General features: G+C 51.6%; 1 protein-coding gene across 1 annotated transcript in view; it reads left to right on the forward strand.

The window, feature by feature from the left end:
- The window catches only part of cfap43 (cilia and flagella associated protein 43), a 313462-nt gene that overhangs the window by 153248 nt on the left and 143258 nt on the right, over window positions 1-16956 (forward strand). Inside the window, exon 14 of the mRNA XM_072479757.1 lies at window positions 11065-11231. Within this exon, the coding sequence (XP_072335858.1) occupies window positions 11065-11231 (167 nt within the window). The remainder of the gene's footprint in view (window positions 1-11064; window positions 11232-16956) is intronic.

Below are 16956 nucleotides of genomic sequence, written 5' to 3' on the forward strand. Positions count from 1 at the left end.
AGGACGACTGCCTGCAGCTGCATTGTGTGGCAGCTCCCCGCGTGGCCCCCATTAAGGTGACAGTACGGGTCAATGGCCACCCTCTTGAGACGGAGTTGGATACTGGCGCAGCGGTCTCCGTGATCGCCCAGAGGACATTCGACCGCATCAAGCAGGGTATACAGACCCTTACATTAACCTACTCACAGGCCAGGTTGGCCACCTACACGGGGGAACCACTGGACATTGCAGGAACTACAATGACCCCTGTTGTCTATGGACGCCAGGAGGGGCGTTTCCCACTTATCGTGGTGCGCGGCCATGGGCCCAGCCTGTTGGGTCGGGACTGGTTGCGCCATTTGCGGTTGCAATGGCAGCACATCCTCCAAACAGTTTCTGAAGGGTTGACTGAGGTGCTAGGACGATACCCAGATGTATTCCAGCCTGGTTTGGGAAAAATAAAAGGGGCCGTAGCCCGTATCCAAGTTGAACCAGGAGCCATGCCGGGCTATTTCCAGGCGCGCCCAGTGCCTTACGCCTTGCTCGAGAAGGTAGAAGGGGAGCTCACTCATTTGGAGAGTTTGGGTATTATCAGGCCCGTCCGTTTTGCTGACTGGGCAGCACCAATTGTACCTGTAATGAAGCCAGATGCCACAGTTCGCTTGTGTGGCGACTATAAACTTACAGTGAATACAGTTTCCCGACTCGACCGATACCCAATGCCTCGCATAGAGGATCTCTGGACGAAACTTGCAGGTGGACTCTCGTTCACAAAATTAGATATGAGTCACGCCTACCTGCAGTTGGAGCTGGACCCTGCCTCCCGACCATATGTAACGATTAATACACACCGGGGCCTGTATGAATATACACGGTTGCCCTTTGGAGTATCCTCTGCCTGCGCAATTTTTCAACGTGTTATGGAGGGCATTTTGAGAGGTTTACCATGTGTGGCTGTCTACCTAGATGACGTTTTGATTACAGGGACGTCGGAGCAAGAACATTTGGAAAATCTGGAGGCTGTCCTTAGTCGCCTTTCGGAGGCTGGAGTCCGTTTACGTCGCACAAAGTGCGTATTTCAGGCAAAGGAAGTAGTCTACCTAGGTTATCGGGTGGACCGCGAAGGTCTGCACCCCGTCGCAGAGAAGGTGCGTGCAATTCAACATGCCCCCACCCCGACTGACACTTTGCATCTTCGTTCTTTTCTCGGTCTCGTAAACTATTACTGGAAGTTCCTCCCCAATCTGGCAACTACGCTGGCCCCTTTGCACCTGCTGCTAAAGAAAAATCACACCTGGGTTTGGGGTCAGCCGCAAGAAACCGCTTTCCGGCGGGTAAAGCAACAATTGTCGTCGTCTGGGTTACTAACCCACTATGATCCGGGAAAGCCTTTGCTCGTCACATGTGATACATCCCCGTATGGTATTGGGGCCGTCCTGTCCCACAAGATGGAGAACGGGGCCGAGCGACCGATAGCTTTCGCCTCCCGCACATTGACTGCAGCGGAGAAAAAGTACGCGCAGATCGAGAAGGAGGGCCTGGCAGTGGTTTTTGCGGTGAAACGCTCCCACCAGTACGTGTACGGCCGCCATTTCACTATCGTGACTGATCATAAGCCCCTGCTGGGACTCTTCAGAGAGGATAAGCCAATACCGCCCATTGCTTCTGCACGGATCCAGCGCTGGGCTTTGTTGCTTGCTGCATACGAGTATTCTCTGGAGCACAAACCAGGTACGCAGATAGCAAATGCCGACGCACTGAGCCGATTGCCTTTATCGACCGGCCCCATGTTGACCCCCACGACCGGTGAGGTGGTTGCAACTCTAAATTTTATGGACACCTTGCCTGACACGGCATCACAGATCCGTGAGTGGACCCAGACGGAGCCAGTCCTGTCAAAGGTTCGGCACATAGTCCTGTATGGTGGGCAGCATAGACAGCTCCCAGGCGAGTTGCGGGCATTTTCCTCCAAGCTGTCAGAATTCAGCGTGGAAGACGGCATCCTCTTGTGGGGGACGTGTGTGATTGTCCCGGAAAAAGGCCAGGAGCTGATACTAAGGGACTTGCACAATGGGCATCCAGGCGTGACCAAAATGAAAATGTTGGCCCTGAGTTATGTCTGGTGGCCAGGCCTCGACACCGACATTGAGAAGGAGGCCCAAAACTGCTCCATTTGCCAGGAGCATCAGAAGCTTCCGCCGGCCGCGCCCCTACATCACTGGGAATGGCCAGGGCGGCCTTGGGCACGCTTGCATGCAGATTTCGCAGGCCCTTTTCAAGGATCCATGTTCCTTTTACTAATTGACGCCCAGTCCAAATGGCTAGAGGTACATAAGATGCAGGGGACAACGTCCTGCGCAACAATTGAAAAGATGCGTTTATCGTTTAGTACGCATGGCCTCCCCGAGGTGCTGGTCACGGATAACGGCACTCCATTCACGAGTGAGGAGTTTGCTAGGTTCACAAAGATGAATGGCATCCGCCATATCCGCACTGCCCCTTACCACCCGGCTTCAAATGGGTTGGCAGAGCGCGCAGTGCAGACATCCTAAAGAAGCAGTCTTCCGGATCAATGGACACGAGACTGGCTCGCTTTTTGTTTACGTACAGAACCACCCCCCATGCAGTGACTGGGGTAGCTCCCGCAGAACTCCTAATGGGCCGGAGACTTTGCACCCGCCTTAGTCTGGTTTTCCCGGACATTGGCGAAAATGTACGCCGCACACAAGAACGGCAGGGACCGGGATTTTCTCGGCATCGGCCGATTCGGCAGTTTGCGCCCGGTGACCCAGTGTTCGTTCGGAATTTTGCTGGTGGTGCCCAATGGGTTCCTGGTGTAATCTTTCGCCAAACGGGCCCTATATCTTACCAAGTGCAAGCCCAGGGTCGTCTCCAGCGAAAACATGTAGACCACGTCCGGTCCAGAAGATCATCCCCTCAAAAGATTCCCCGCCCCCGGAGCTCATTTCTACAGCCGCAGAGACCAGAGACAAGGGAAGGTAGTCCTCAAAATCTTCCTCTGGTGCCTCACTCAAAGCCTGCGCACGTCGCTACAGAACCAAATGGAGATAGAGACGCTGACATGACGGAGGCAGCAGACTCTGACTCCGAGATGGAGACACAGGACGCATCAGAGGGAGAATCCTCGGGTCCACGGGCCGTGGATGTACAACCGTTGCACCGTTCATCACGGAAGCGCCGGTCTCCGTCTCGTTACACGCCGCCTGATCCAGCGCCGCGTGCAAATGGCGTCCGACCTGCGGCCAAACGAGTTTGACGCCCTCCTTCGCCAGGGTCTTCGGTGGATTCCTTGGACTTTGGGGGGGAGGGATGTTATAACCTGCCTGGTTATCACATAGAAGACAGAGGGTGGTGGTGGATGGAAAATTTTCAGACTGGAGACCAGTTACCAGCGGTGTACCACAGGGATCAGTGCTGGGTCCTCTGCTATTTGTGATTTTTATCAATGACTTGGAGGAGGGGGCTGAAGGGTGGGTCAGTAAATTTGCTGATGACACCAAGATTGGTGGAGTAGTGGATGAGGTGGAGGGCTGTTGTAGGCTGCAAAGAGACATTGATAGGATGCAGAGCTGGGCCGAAAAATGTCAGATGGAGTTTAACCCTGATAAGTGTGAGGTGATTCATTTTGGTAGAAAAAATTTGAATGCGGATTACAGGGTCAATGGCAGGGTTCTGAGGAATGTGGAGGAACAGAGAGATCTTGGGGTTCATGTCCACAGATCTCTGAAGGTTGCCACTCAAGTGGATAGAGCCTTGAAGAAGGCGTATAGTGTGTTAGAGTTTATTATCAGGGGGCTTAAGTTTAAGAGCCGCGGGGTTATGCTGCAACTATACATGACCCTGGTGAGACCACATTTGGAGTATTGTGTGCAGTTCTGGTCACCTCACTATAGGAAGGATGTGGAAGCATTGGAAAGGGTGCAAAGGAGATTTACCAGGATGCTGCCTGGGTTGCAGGATAGGTCTTATGAGGAAAGGTTGAGGGAGCTAGGGCTTTTCTCTTTGGAGCGGAGGAGGATGAGAGGTGACCTAATAGAGGTTTATAAGATAATGAGGGGGATAGATAGAGTGGACGTTCAGAGACTATTTCCTCGGGTGGATGTAGCTGTTACAAGGGGGCTATAAGATTAACTATAAGATTCAGGGTGGGAGATATAGGAGGGATGTCCGAGGTAGGTTCTTTACTCAGAGTGGTTAGGATGTGGAATGGACTGCCTGCTGTGATAGTGGAGTCAGACACTTTAGGAACTTTCAAGGGGTTATTGGATAGGCACATGGAGCACAACAGAATGGCAGGGAGTGGGATAGCTTGATCTTGGTTTCGGACAATGCTCGGCACAACATCGAGGGCTGAAGGGCCTGTTCTGTGCTGTACTGTTCTATGTACTTACCATTGGCTGGGGACTAATGACTATCCCACAATCCTGTGGGAGTATGAGCTTCCCCAATGAGGGGGGTGGAGAAACCATTAGTAAACTCCTAGTATAAATAAAGCTGGCCAGTTCAGGAACCAGCAGGAAGGAGAAGGTAGCAAGGGAAGTTACTGCTACTGTTATGTTTCGTGGCCCTTACAAAACTGTCTCTGTCTCTCTCTCTCTCTCTGTCTCTCTCTCTCTGTCTCTCTGTCTCTCTCTCTCTCTCTCTCTCTCTGTCTGTTATAACCTGCCTACTTACCATTGGCTGGGGACTAATGACTATCCCACAATCCTATGGGAGTATGAGCTTCCCCAATGAGGGGGGCGGAGAAACTCCTAGTATAAATAAGCTGGCCAGTTCAGGAACCAGCAGGAAGGAGTGTGCAGCAAGGGAAGTTACTGCTACTGTTATGTATATATGTTATAGTAAATAAATGTTATTACTTTGTATCCTTAAAACTCGTGCTGGATTCTTCATGGCCCTCACAAAAGGCACTATCTGTCTGCTGATTACAAATGTAAAGTTATGCTCAGCGCCTGAGATTGTCGAGGTTAATTTTGGATTAAACTCTTTAAACAGCTGACAAATTAACATTAGTCAGTTTGTTGAATAGGTTAAAGTCCAAATGTATTTCCACCACATTTGCAACCTTCTGTTTGTGAGCTGATTAAGCAGAGCAAGATACTTGTCCTCAGTGTGGGGTGAGGGCTCCTGATACCCTCGTCACAAGTCAGTCCATACCTCAGAGATGATCAGGCGCGATTCATTCGGCACGTTTGGCAGAGAGTTTCGTGAAGGTCGCATTGTCCAGATCGCAGCCAGTGATCATCAGCACTTAGTGCCAAAAATGAGCCCTCACGAGCTTCTCGCCATCACTGGCTGTCACGCTGTCTGATCCGCCCAGTGCCTCAGCGTCTCACCGTTAACGAGCAGGAGCTGCTTTTAACGCTCCCTCACCACTCACTCCCAGTCAGCACACAAACATAGCAGCGCAGACCTGCTCCTCGCTTTGGGGATACCGACCTGGCCATAAGACATAGGAGCGGAAGTAAGGCCATTCGGCCCATCGAGTCCACTCCACCATTCAATCATGGCTGATTTCAACTCCAGGCCTCTTGATGTGAGACGGGACATCCTGTCCCCCCCGAGGGGGTCAGAGGACCAGCAGCAGGGTCAGCAATACCACCTGGGAGGCAGTGGCAGCGGCTGGCAGTGTGGGCAGTGTGACCAGGAGGACCAGCGTCAATGTCGGCAGAAGACCAACGACCTCCATCGAGCTGCAAGGGTAAATTACCACCTCCCTCCTGGCATCAAGCCCGCCTGTCACCCCTCAAATTCTGCCCCCCCCCCCACCCCCACTAACGATGAGCTGACACCTCGCACCCTCCCACATCCAATCTTCAAACTTGATCCTCAGAACTCCTTGGCAGCAACCTCCAGCACAACCCTTTCATGTCCAGGTGCGGTGCCCACACATGCCACCTGCTATAGACCCCCCTGATCCAACGGCTCACAATGTCCTCTCTTTGTCCCTGCAGGAGAAGATGGCTGGGATAGGGCCAAGCCAGGGGGAGCAAACCGAGAGATTCGAGTGCTAACACCGATGAGGAATGTGCAATGTTCTTGTCAGCCTGATTTATTACAAGAACATTTATAGCTAAAGTTATAAACGATTTATTAACATTAACTGTGGGTTGACTATATACAAGACAACAGCTGAAAAACAGTAAAAGCAACCTCTCTCTTCAACTTCCTCCAGCCAGTCCGAGGTCAACTGACTCTAACATTCACTTATGTACTAGTGAGACTCCTAGTGGTCAGTCGGTGAATTACAACACAGCCATGATATAATAATAATCTTTTATTGTCACAAGTAGGCTTCAATGAAGTTACTGTGAAAAGCCCCTAGTCGCCACATTCCGGCGCCTGTTCGGGGAGGCCGGTACGGGAATTGAACCCGTGCTGCTGGCCCTGTTCTGCATTACAAGCCAGCTGTTTAGCCCACTGAGATAACCAGCCCTATATCGCCACAGAATGGGCCCTGGAAATCGCCCGAGCAGAGAGCAGTCTCCGACAGCGAGGTAAGAATCAACTGCTCGTCATCCAGATCCCTGCCTCAAGTTCATGCCAGACAAAATTATCCTTCCCTCTCACTGACCACATGTCCATTGCCTGGCAGGACGATGAGGTCGGGCCCTCCGGAGTCATTGTCCGCCCACCCCACCCACCGCCACCCAAGAGAACACCCTGGAGGAGACCTCCGAGGGGACCATCGAGGCATCACAGCTGTCACCCACACATTCCAGCAGCGGGGACACACAACTCGGTGGGTGACAAAGTGGGCAGGCTTCTGGGGCACAACTGGTGAGCATCGCACAGTTGCTGAGGCACATCCGGTGGAGGCAGGAACACCCACAGGAGTCAGCGGCCGGAGGGCTGCTGGATCCCAGGACTCAGCCAGGTCCCAGCCAGTTGCCAAGCCTCTGGATAAGGTTATCCCAGAGCGGATACAGACGCTGGGACACGGCTGTGAGATTCAGGAGGGGACGCCAGCGACAGTCCAGCGAGTGCACAGCCGAGTGGAGGAGTCCCAAAGGCCACCGAGGCCAACACTGCTGGGTGGTGTCCGCAGTGGGGACCCTGGAGCATGACGTTCGCAACTTGAGTGGTGGGGTCCAGGGCAGGGCTCAGTCTGTGACGACCATGACTGAGGGCCTCGACATCATGTCCCAGTCGCTGAAGGACATGTCCCAGACACAGGTGGACATTGCTGAGGTACTGCAGAGCGTGGCCCAGTGACTGAGGAGTATCGCTGAGGGTGTCGACATCATGGTGCTGACAATGGGGAGGTGCCAGGACTGGCAGAGCCAGATTAATCCGAGGCTTCTGGATCTCATTCCAGCTGCCCCTCTGTCCCATGGTGTCCTCCAGGACCCTATGGGCACCGTCAGGGAGGAGGAAGTGCTGGAGGCCAACCTGGGCCCTGCCAACAAAGAGATTGCGGCTCCAGTTCTTCTGAATTCCGCCCCCCCCCCCCCCCCCCGCCCCGTCCTGACACTATCGCATCTCCAGGGCAGCGGGCAGAACAGGGTGGCCTGGCAGTGCCTGTGTTACCGGTACATCGGCCGGGGTCCTCTGGCTCCAGGCCCTCCAGAGGATGTCCGCCAAGGGCATCAAAGGCTACAGCGCGTGGAAATCAGCAAGCTGCCTCCACCTAGCAGTAGGCCACGAAAGATCAAGAAGAGTGAGGATCACTGAGTGGGCACTGGTAAAAAGAATAGTAATAGTCATAATAATCTTTATTGTCACAAGTAGGCTTACATTAACACTGCAATGAAGTTACTGTGAAAAGCCCCTAGTCGCCACATTCCGGCGCCTGTTCGGGTACACAGGGAGAATTCAGAATGTCCAATTCACCAACAGCACGTCTTTCGGGACTTGTGGGAGGAACCTGGAGCACCCGGAGGAAACCCACGCAGACACGGGGAGAACGTGCAGACTCCGCACAGACAGTGACCCAAGCCGGGAATCGAACCTGGGACCCTGGCGCTGTGAAGTCACAGTGCTAACCGCTGAGCTATCGTGCTGCTTATACTGATCAGAGGCGATTTCATCGAAACATATTGGGCAGGATTCTCCAACCCGCCACGCCAAAATCGAGCTTGGCGCAGGGGCAGAGAACAATATAGGGCGGGAACCCAAAACAGGCTCCCACACCGGCGCACGATTCTCCGGGTACAGGAGGATCCCCAGCAGTCGTGTGTGCGTGATCGATGCGGCGCCGGTGGGGGGCCGTTGAAAGCGGGCCCCACGGCGATTCTCCGCACTCGATGGGCCGAGTGCCCGAAGAGTTCCGCCGGCGTATTTCACATGTGGTTCCACCCAGCGGGACCTCGGCGTTTTGGCTGCGGGGGCTGTCATTATGGGGGGGTGGGAGGATCTGACTCTGGGAGCGGGGCCTCCACGTTGGCCAGGCCCACGATCGGGGGCTACCGATCGGCAGGCATGCTCGTTCCGGGGGGGGGCTATGTTCCTCCGCGCTGGGTCCCTGTAGGGCGGCACCATGTTGCGCGGGGGCCAGCGCGAAGACGGCCGCCGTGCATATGCGCAGACCCGTGTTAGCCACCGTGCACCTGCGCGGCCGGGCAGCTGTAACTGCAGGGCCCTGCCGGAAGCCGGAGCTGCGGAACACGCAGACCCCTTGAAGACGGAGAATCACCCCGGACTTTCTAGGAAAAAGTCTGGAGGGATTCCCATCTGTTTTCCGGCAGGCGTGGAGGCTTAGCTCGGGATTCCCTGATCCTGAGCTAAGTGTTGACGCCGTCGGAAACGCCGTCGCTTTTCTCGACGGTGTCAACATGGCCTCAGGATCAGCAATTCTGGCCCCTACAGGGGGCCAGCACGGCGCTGGAGCGGCCCTCGCTGCTCCAGCTGCTGATCCCGGTGTCGACTGGGCACCGTGGGGTCCGCACATGCACAGTGGCTCCCTTCTCCAGGCCGGCCCAAACGCAACATTGGATAGGGCTAAATGGGCCGGCGCGGAAGAAAGGAAATGAAATGAAATGAAAATCGCTTATTGTCACAAGTAGGCTTCAAATGAAGTTACTGTGAAAAGCCCCTAGTCGCCACATTCCGGCGCCTGTTCGGGGAGGCTGGTACGGGAATTGAACCGTGCTGCTGGCCTGCCTTGGTCTGCTTTCAAAGCCAGCGATTTAGCCCAGTGAGGCCCCCAGCTCGAGAGGTCGGACCGCCGAACGGTAGGCCTCGATCGCGGGCCAGGCCACAATGAAGGCCCTCCCTCATGGGTCGATCCCCCCAGTCCCCCTCCCGGCGGGACTCGGGTTTTTTGCGACGGCCGCTCGGCCCATCCGGCCGAGAATCGGTGGGGTGGCCACGTAGAACGGCCCCAATGGCGCGGATTCCCCGCTCTGCGAAGAATTGCGTCGGGCGACGTAGCACGATTCGCGCTGGTCGCGGGGATTCTCCTGCCTGGCCCTGGGCTGAGAGTGTCCCACCCTTAGTCCCCAGGAGGGAGAATCCCGCCCATAATATTCTGAGGGGACTTTATGGGGGAGATGTTAAAAAGTTGTTTCTCCTCGAGGGTGAATCGATTAGCAAGTGCATAGTTTTTAAATAAGTGGACTTCCATTAAGGATGGAAATTAGGAGTAATTGATTTTGTCAGAGAGTTTTCAATGTTTGCAATTCCCTGCCTCAGAGAGCAGCGCGACTGGGTCATTGAGCATATACAAGGCTGAGTGAGACAGATTTCTGATTTACAGAGGAGTGGTGGGTTGGTGGGGAAGCAGGAAAGTGTTGAAAGCCATGATCAGATCACCGATGGTCATATTGAATGGTGGAGCAGGTTTGCTGGGATGGGCTGACTGCTCCTGTATCCTGTGTTCTTGTATAAAGTACTAAAGGAATACCACAGCTTGTGACATTGTCTCTCAGGGTGTCAACTCAGGTTAGGAGAAAGCTGTTAGTAAAAGAAGACTGGAGAAATAGAGAGGCTGGTTCCTAAGCTCTGGAAACTCCCCCTTAAATCCTTCCACCTCTCTATCTCTTTTTCCCCTTTTAAGATGTTCATTTAAATCTCTTTGATTGGTGCATTCCCAGTGATTGACGCTATAGAAATTCAAGACGAAACGCAGACTGGGTGACCACTTTGCAGAACACCTCTGGTCCGTCCCCAAGCAGGACCCAGACGTTCCTGTTGCTGCCATTTTAACTCACTGTCCGGCTCTCACGCCCACATGTCCGTCCTTGGCCTGCTGCAATGTTCCAGTGAAGCCCAGCGCAAACAGGAGGAACAGCACCTCATCTTCTGATTAGGCACGTCACAGCCTTCCGGACTTAACATTGAGTTCAACAACTTCAGCCTGTGAACTCTCTCCTCCATCACATTTCTATCAATTTATCTTATTTCTTCCATTGGCCTGTTTTCCTCTCACCGTTGTTCCCCCCTCCCCTCCCCACACTCCGTCTGTTCCCTGTTTCTAATTGTCCTTTAACACACTGCTCACCTTTGTTCTGCCACTCACACATTCTAATCTTGTTATGAAATGAAATGAAATTTGCTTATTGTCACAAGTAGGCTTCAATGAAGTTACTGTGAAAAGCCCCTAGTCACCACATTCCGGCACCTGTTCGGGGAGGCTGGTACGGGAATTGAACCGTGCTGCTTTCAAAGCCAGCGATTTAGCCCAGTGAGCTAAACCAGCCCTGTGCCACTATCAGCCCCTTCTTAGCCTTAATCACCTCTATTAACATTCCTTTTGTCTTTCTGTCCACGACATCTCCACTTATCACCGGCCCCTAGCCAGCCCCACCGCTCCACGCACCCCCCTCACGACAGTATAAATCTGTCTCTATTTCCAGTTCTCTCCAGCTTCGACAAAGAGCCATTCAGACTCGAAACGTTCGCTCCCTCCTCTCTCCACAGACACTGTCAGACCTGCTGCAGTTTTCCAGTATTTTCTGTTTTTGTTTCCGATTCCAGTATACACAGTTATTTGCTTTTATATAAAATTCAAGTTCATTCAGCCGTACTTGGCTTGTGCCTGGCAATTGGGACTGGCTAGTATTAAAACATTCAATGTTACTTGGCTTGTACTGAATGATCTCCCAATGTTAATTTATTTCCCAGCTTCTCCTGCGACTATCGATCACCGTGGAATGATGAATAACGTTGCTATTCGGAAACAACACTGCCAGACCGAGATGCCTCTGACCTCTGCAGTCCTGGACACTGAGCAACACATCTATGCATACTGCACTCTGACACGGACCATCTATAAATACAAGATCATGAGGGTACCTGTGAGATGTATACCTGTTCTCTCATTCTCCCTGCTCTCTCCCTCTCTCTCTCCACTCTTGTCCTTGCTGTCCCCTAGTTTTGGTCCTATCGACTAATGGGAACAGCTTTTATCCAGTTGTTACCTAATCAAAGCTTTATCAAAGTTGAGCATAACCTCACTGTTTTTGTCCTCAATACCTCCATACATGAAGCTCAAGAGCCTATATTACTCTCAGTCTGACTTTCCACCTTCAAAGATATGTGTACCTGAACCCCCAGGTATCTCTGTCTCTCCACACAATGTACCAATATGTCTATGTTGCCTCTTCCTGCCCCTTCTTCCGAGATGCATTGCCTCAGGCATCTCTATTGTATTCCATCTGCCACTTCTCTGCCCATTGCGCTGGCCGATCTATTTCATGTTACAGTTAATTAGTATCAGAACTACTGTTGGCCACTCCAAAGTTCAATATCATTGACAGATTTTTACTCTGTTCCAATATCTTATTTATATATATCAAGAAAATCAGCAATCCTAATCCTTGGGGAACCTCACCGCCCACCATCGCCCAATCTCAAATAAAACCCTTTTATCAACGCGTTGTTTGTCCTGAAGGCATCTTTGTAAATCCAAGCTGACACTATCCTATTCCAGCAGCCTCAATTGTTTTTTAAAAGGGGCAATTTAGCGTGGCCAGTCCACCTACCCTGCACATCTTTGGGTTATGGGGGTGAGACCCACGCAGACACGGGGAGAATGTGCAAACTCCACACGGACAGTGTTCCTGGGCTGGGATTCGAACCCGGGACCTCGTCACCGTGAGGCAGCAGCGCTAACCACTGCGCCAACGTGCCACCCTGGAGGTGCTGTTTTGATGTAAGATGTTTACCTTTCTGTATACGATTTTGTTTTGGATTTCAGGTGGGCAGCTGATTTCAGTGTGGGTCAATCTACCATTTTCTGGGGAAAGGTGGGGGCGAGTAGGAAGGTGCTGGGATAGCTTCCTGGAAAACACACCCAGAGCATAGAACATAGAACAATACAGCGCAGTACAGGCCCTTCGGCCCACGATGTTGCACCGAAACAAAAGCCATCTAACCTACACTATGCCATTATCATCCATATGCTTATCCAATAAACTTTTAACTGCCCTCAATGTTGGTGAGTTCACTACTGTTGCCGGTAGGGCATTCCACGGCCTCACCACTCTTTGCGTAAAGAACCTACCTCTGACCTCTGTCCTATATCTATTACCCCTCAGTTTAAAGTTATGTCCCCTCGTGCCAGCCATTTCCATCCACGGGAGAAGGCTCTCACTGTCCACCCTATCTAACCCCCTGATCATTTTGTATGCCTCTATTAAGTCTCCTCTTAACCTTCTTCTCTCCAACGAAAACAACCTCAAGTCCTTCAGCCTTTCCTCATAAGATTTTCCCTCCATACCAGGCAACATCCTGGTAAATCTCCTCTGCACCCGCTCCAAAGCCATCACGTCCTTCCTATAATGCGGTGACCAGAACTGTACGCAATACTCCAAATGCGGCCGTACCAGAGTTTTGTACAGCTGCAACATGACCTCATGACTCCGGAACTCAATCCCTCTACCAATAAAGGCCAACACTCCATTGGCCTTCATCACAACCCTATCAACCTGGGTGGCAACTTTCAGGGATCTATGTACATGGACACCGAGATTCCTCTGCTCATCCACACTTCCAAGAACTTTACCATTAGCCAAATATTCCGCATTCCTGTTATTCCTTCCAAAGTGAATCACCTCACACTTCTCTATATTAAACTCCATTTGCCACCTCTCAGCCCAGCTCTGCAGCTTATCTATGTCCCTCTGTAACCTGCTACATCCTTCCACACTGTCGACAACACCACCGACTTTAGTGTCGTCTGCAAATTTACTCACCCACCCTTCTGCGCCCTCCTCTAGGTCTTTGATAAAAATGACAAACAGCAACGACCCCAGAACAGATCCTTGTGGTACGCCACTTGTAACTGAACTCCATTCTGAACATTTCCCATCAACCACCACCCTCTGTCTTCTTTCAGCTAGCCAATTTCTGATCCACATCTCTAAATCACCCTCAATCCCCAGCCTCTGTATTTTCTGCAATAGCCTACCGTGGGGAACCTCATCAAACGCTTTACTGAAATCCATATACACCACATCAACTGCTCTACCCTCGTCTACCTGTTCAGTCACCTTCTCAAAGAACTCGATAAGGTTTGTGAGGCATGACCTACCCTTCACAAAGCCATGCTGACTATCCCTGATCATATTATTCCTATCTAGATGATTATAAATCTTGTCTCTTATAATCCCCTCCAAGACTTTACCCACTACAGACGTGAGGCTCACCGGTCTATAGTTGCCGGGGTTGTCTCTACTCCCCTTTTTGAACAAAGGGACCACATTTGCTATCCTCCAGTCCTCTGGCACTATTCCTGTAGCCAATGATGACATAAAAATCAAAGCCAAAGGCCCAGCAATCTCTTCCCTGGCCTCCCAGAGAATCCTAGGATAAATCCCATCAGGCCCCGGGGACTTATCTATTTTCAGCCTGTCCAGAATTGCCAACACCTCTTCCCTACGTACCTCAATGCTATCTATTCTAATAGCCTGGGTCTCAGCATTCTCCCCCACATCATTATCTTTTTCCTGAGTGAATACTGACGAAAAATATTCATTTAGTATCTCGCCTATCTCTTCAGACTCCACACACAACTTCCAATCCCTGTCCTTGACTGGTCCTACTCTTACCCTAGTCATTCGCTTATTCCTGACATACCTATAGAAAGCTTTTGGGTTTTCCTTGATCCTACCTGCCAAATACTTCTCATGTCCCCTCCTTGCTCGTCTTAGCTCTCTCTTTCGATCCTTCCTCGCTACCTTGTAACTATCCATCGCCCCAACTGAAACTTCACACCTCATCTTCACATAGGCCTCCTTCTTCCTCTTAACAAGAGATTCCACTTCTTTGGTAAACCACGGTTCCCTCGCTCTACGCCTTCCTCCCTGCCTGACCGGTACGTACTTATCAAGAACACGCAGTAGCTGATCCTTGAACAAGCTCCACTTATCCAGTGTGCCCAACACGTGCAGCCTACTTCTCCAACCTATCCCCCCCAAGTCACGTCTATTGGCATCATAATTGCCCTTCCCCCAGCTATCACTCTTGCCCTGCGGGGTATACTTATCCCTTTCCATCACTAACGTAAACGTCACCGAATTGTGGTCACTGTCCCCAAAGTGCTCTCCTACCTCCAAATCCAACACCTGGCCTGGTTCATTACCCAAAACTAAATCCAACGTGGCCTTGCCTCTTGTTGGCCTGTCAACATATTGTGTCAGGAAACCCTCCTGCACACATTGTACAAAAAACGACCCATCTAATGTACTCGAACTATATCTTTTCCAGTCAATATTTGGAAAGTTAAAGTCTCCCATAATAACTACCCTGTTACTTTCGCTCTTATCCAGAATCATCTTCGCCATCCTTTCCTCTACATCCCTAGAACTATTTGGAGGCCTATAGAAAACTCCCAACAGGGTGACCTCTCCTTTCCTGTTTCTAACTTCAGCCCATACTACCTCGGAAGATGAGTCCCCATCTAGCATCCTCTCCGCCACCGTAATACTGCTCTTGACTAGCAGCGCCACACCTCCCCCTCTTTTGCCTCCTTCTCTGAGCTTACTAAAACACCTAAACCCCGGAACCTGCAACATCCATTCCTGTGCCTGCTCTATCCACGTCTCCGAAATGGCCACAACATCGAAGTCCCAGGTACCAACGCATGCTGCCAGTTCCCCTACCTTATTTCGTATACTCCTGGCATTGAGGTAGACACACTTCAAACCACCTACCTGAACACTGGCCCCCTCCTGCGACGTCAAATCTGTGCTCCTGACCTCTATACTCTCATTCTCCCGTACCCTAAAACTACAATCCAGGTTCCCATGCCCCTGCTGCATTAGTTTAAACCCCCCCAAAGAGCACTAACAAATCTCCCCCCCCAGGATATTTGTGCCCCTCAGGTTCAGATGTAGACCATCCTGTCTGTAGAGGTCCCACCTTCCCCAGAAAGAGCCCCAGTTATCCAGAAATCTGAATCCCTCCCGCCTGCACCATCCCTGTAGCCACGTGTTTAATTGCTCTCTCTCCCTATTCCTCATCTCACTATCACGTGGCACGGGCAACAACCCAGAGATAACAACTCTGTTTGTTCTAGTTCTGAGCTTCCATCCTAGCTCCCTGAAAGCCTGCCTGACATCCTTGTCCCCTTTCCTACCTATGTCGTTAGTGCCAATGTGGACCACGACTTGGGGCTGCTCCCCCTCTCCCTTAAGGACCCGGAAAACACGATCCGAGACATCACATATTTTATTATTGTTATTAATAATTTTTATTCTTTATTTTTTTTTATATATAAAATTTTTTTTTAAATTTAGTTGTTAGCCAGATCTTGGTAGAAAGTTAGAGGAATGGCAGGGAAGGGAGTGCAATGTCCCTCCTGCAGGATGTTTGAGGTGAGGGATGCCGTTAGTGTCCCTGCTGATTTTACCTGCAGGAAGTGCTGCCATCTCCAGCTCCTCCAAGACCGAGTTAGGGAACTGGAGCTGGAGTTGGAAGAACTTCGGATCATTCGGGAGGCAGAGGGGGTCATAGATAGCAGCTTCAGGGAATTAGTTACACCAAAGATTGGAGATAGATGGGTAACTGTAAGAGGGACGGGGAAAAAACAGTCAGTGCAGGGATCCCCTGCGGTCGTTCCCCTGAGAAACAAGTATACCGCTTTGGATACTTGTGGGGGGGACGATTTACCAGGGGTAAGCCATGGGGTACAGACCTCTGGCACAGAGTCTGTCCCTGTTGCTCAGAAGGGAAGGGGGGAGAGGAGCAGAGCATTAGTAATTGGGGACTCTATAGTCAGGGGCACAGATAGGAGATTTTGTGGGAGCGTGAGAGACTCACGTTTGGTATGTTGCCTCCCAGGTGCAAGGGTACGTGATGTCTCGGATCGTGTTTTCCGGGTCCTTAAGGGGGAGGGGGAGCAGCCCCAAGTCGTGGTCCACATTGGCACTAACGACATAGGTAGGAAAGGGGATAAGGATGTCAGGCAGGCTTTCAGGGAGCTAGGATGGAAGCTCAGAACTAGAACAAACAGAGTTGTTATCTCTGGGTTGTTGCCCGTGCCACGTGATAGTGAGATGAGGAATAGGGAGAGAGGGCAATTAAACACGTGGCTACAGGGATGGTGCAGGCGGGAGGGATTCAGATTTCTGGATAACTGGGGCGCTTTCTGGGGAAGGTGGGACCTCTACAGACAGGATGGTCTACATCTGAACCTGCGGGGCACAAATATCCTGGGGGGGAGATTTGTTAGTGCTCTTTGGGGGGGTTTAAACTAATGCAGCAGGGGCATGGGAACCTGGATTGTAGTTTTAGGGTAAGGGAGAATGAGAGTATAGAGGTCAGGAGCTCAGATTTGACGTCGGAGGAGGGGGCCAGTGTTCAGGTAGGTGGTTTGAAGTGTGTCTACTTCAATGCCAGGAGTATACGAAATAAGGTAGGGGAACTGGCAGCATGGGTTGGTACCTGGGACTTCGATGTTGTGGCCATTTCGGAGACGTGGATAGAGCAGGCACAGGAATGGATGTTGCAGGTTCCGGGGTTTAGGTGTTTTAGTAAGCTCAGGGAAGGAGGCAAAAGAGGGGGAGGTGTGGC

This window comes from Scyliorhinus torazame, chromosome 16, assembly GCF_047496885.1.
Source record: "Scyliorhinus torazame isolate Kashiwa2021f chromosome 16, sScyTor2.1, whole genome shotgun sequence".
Classification (NCBI taxonomy): Eukaryota; Metazoa; Chordata; class Chondrichthyes; order Carcharhiniformes; family Scyliorhinidae; genus Scyliorhinus; species Scyliorhinus torazame.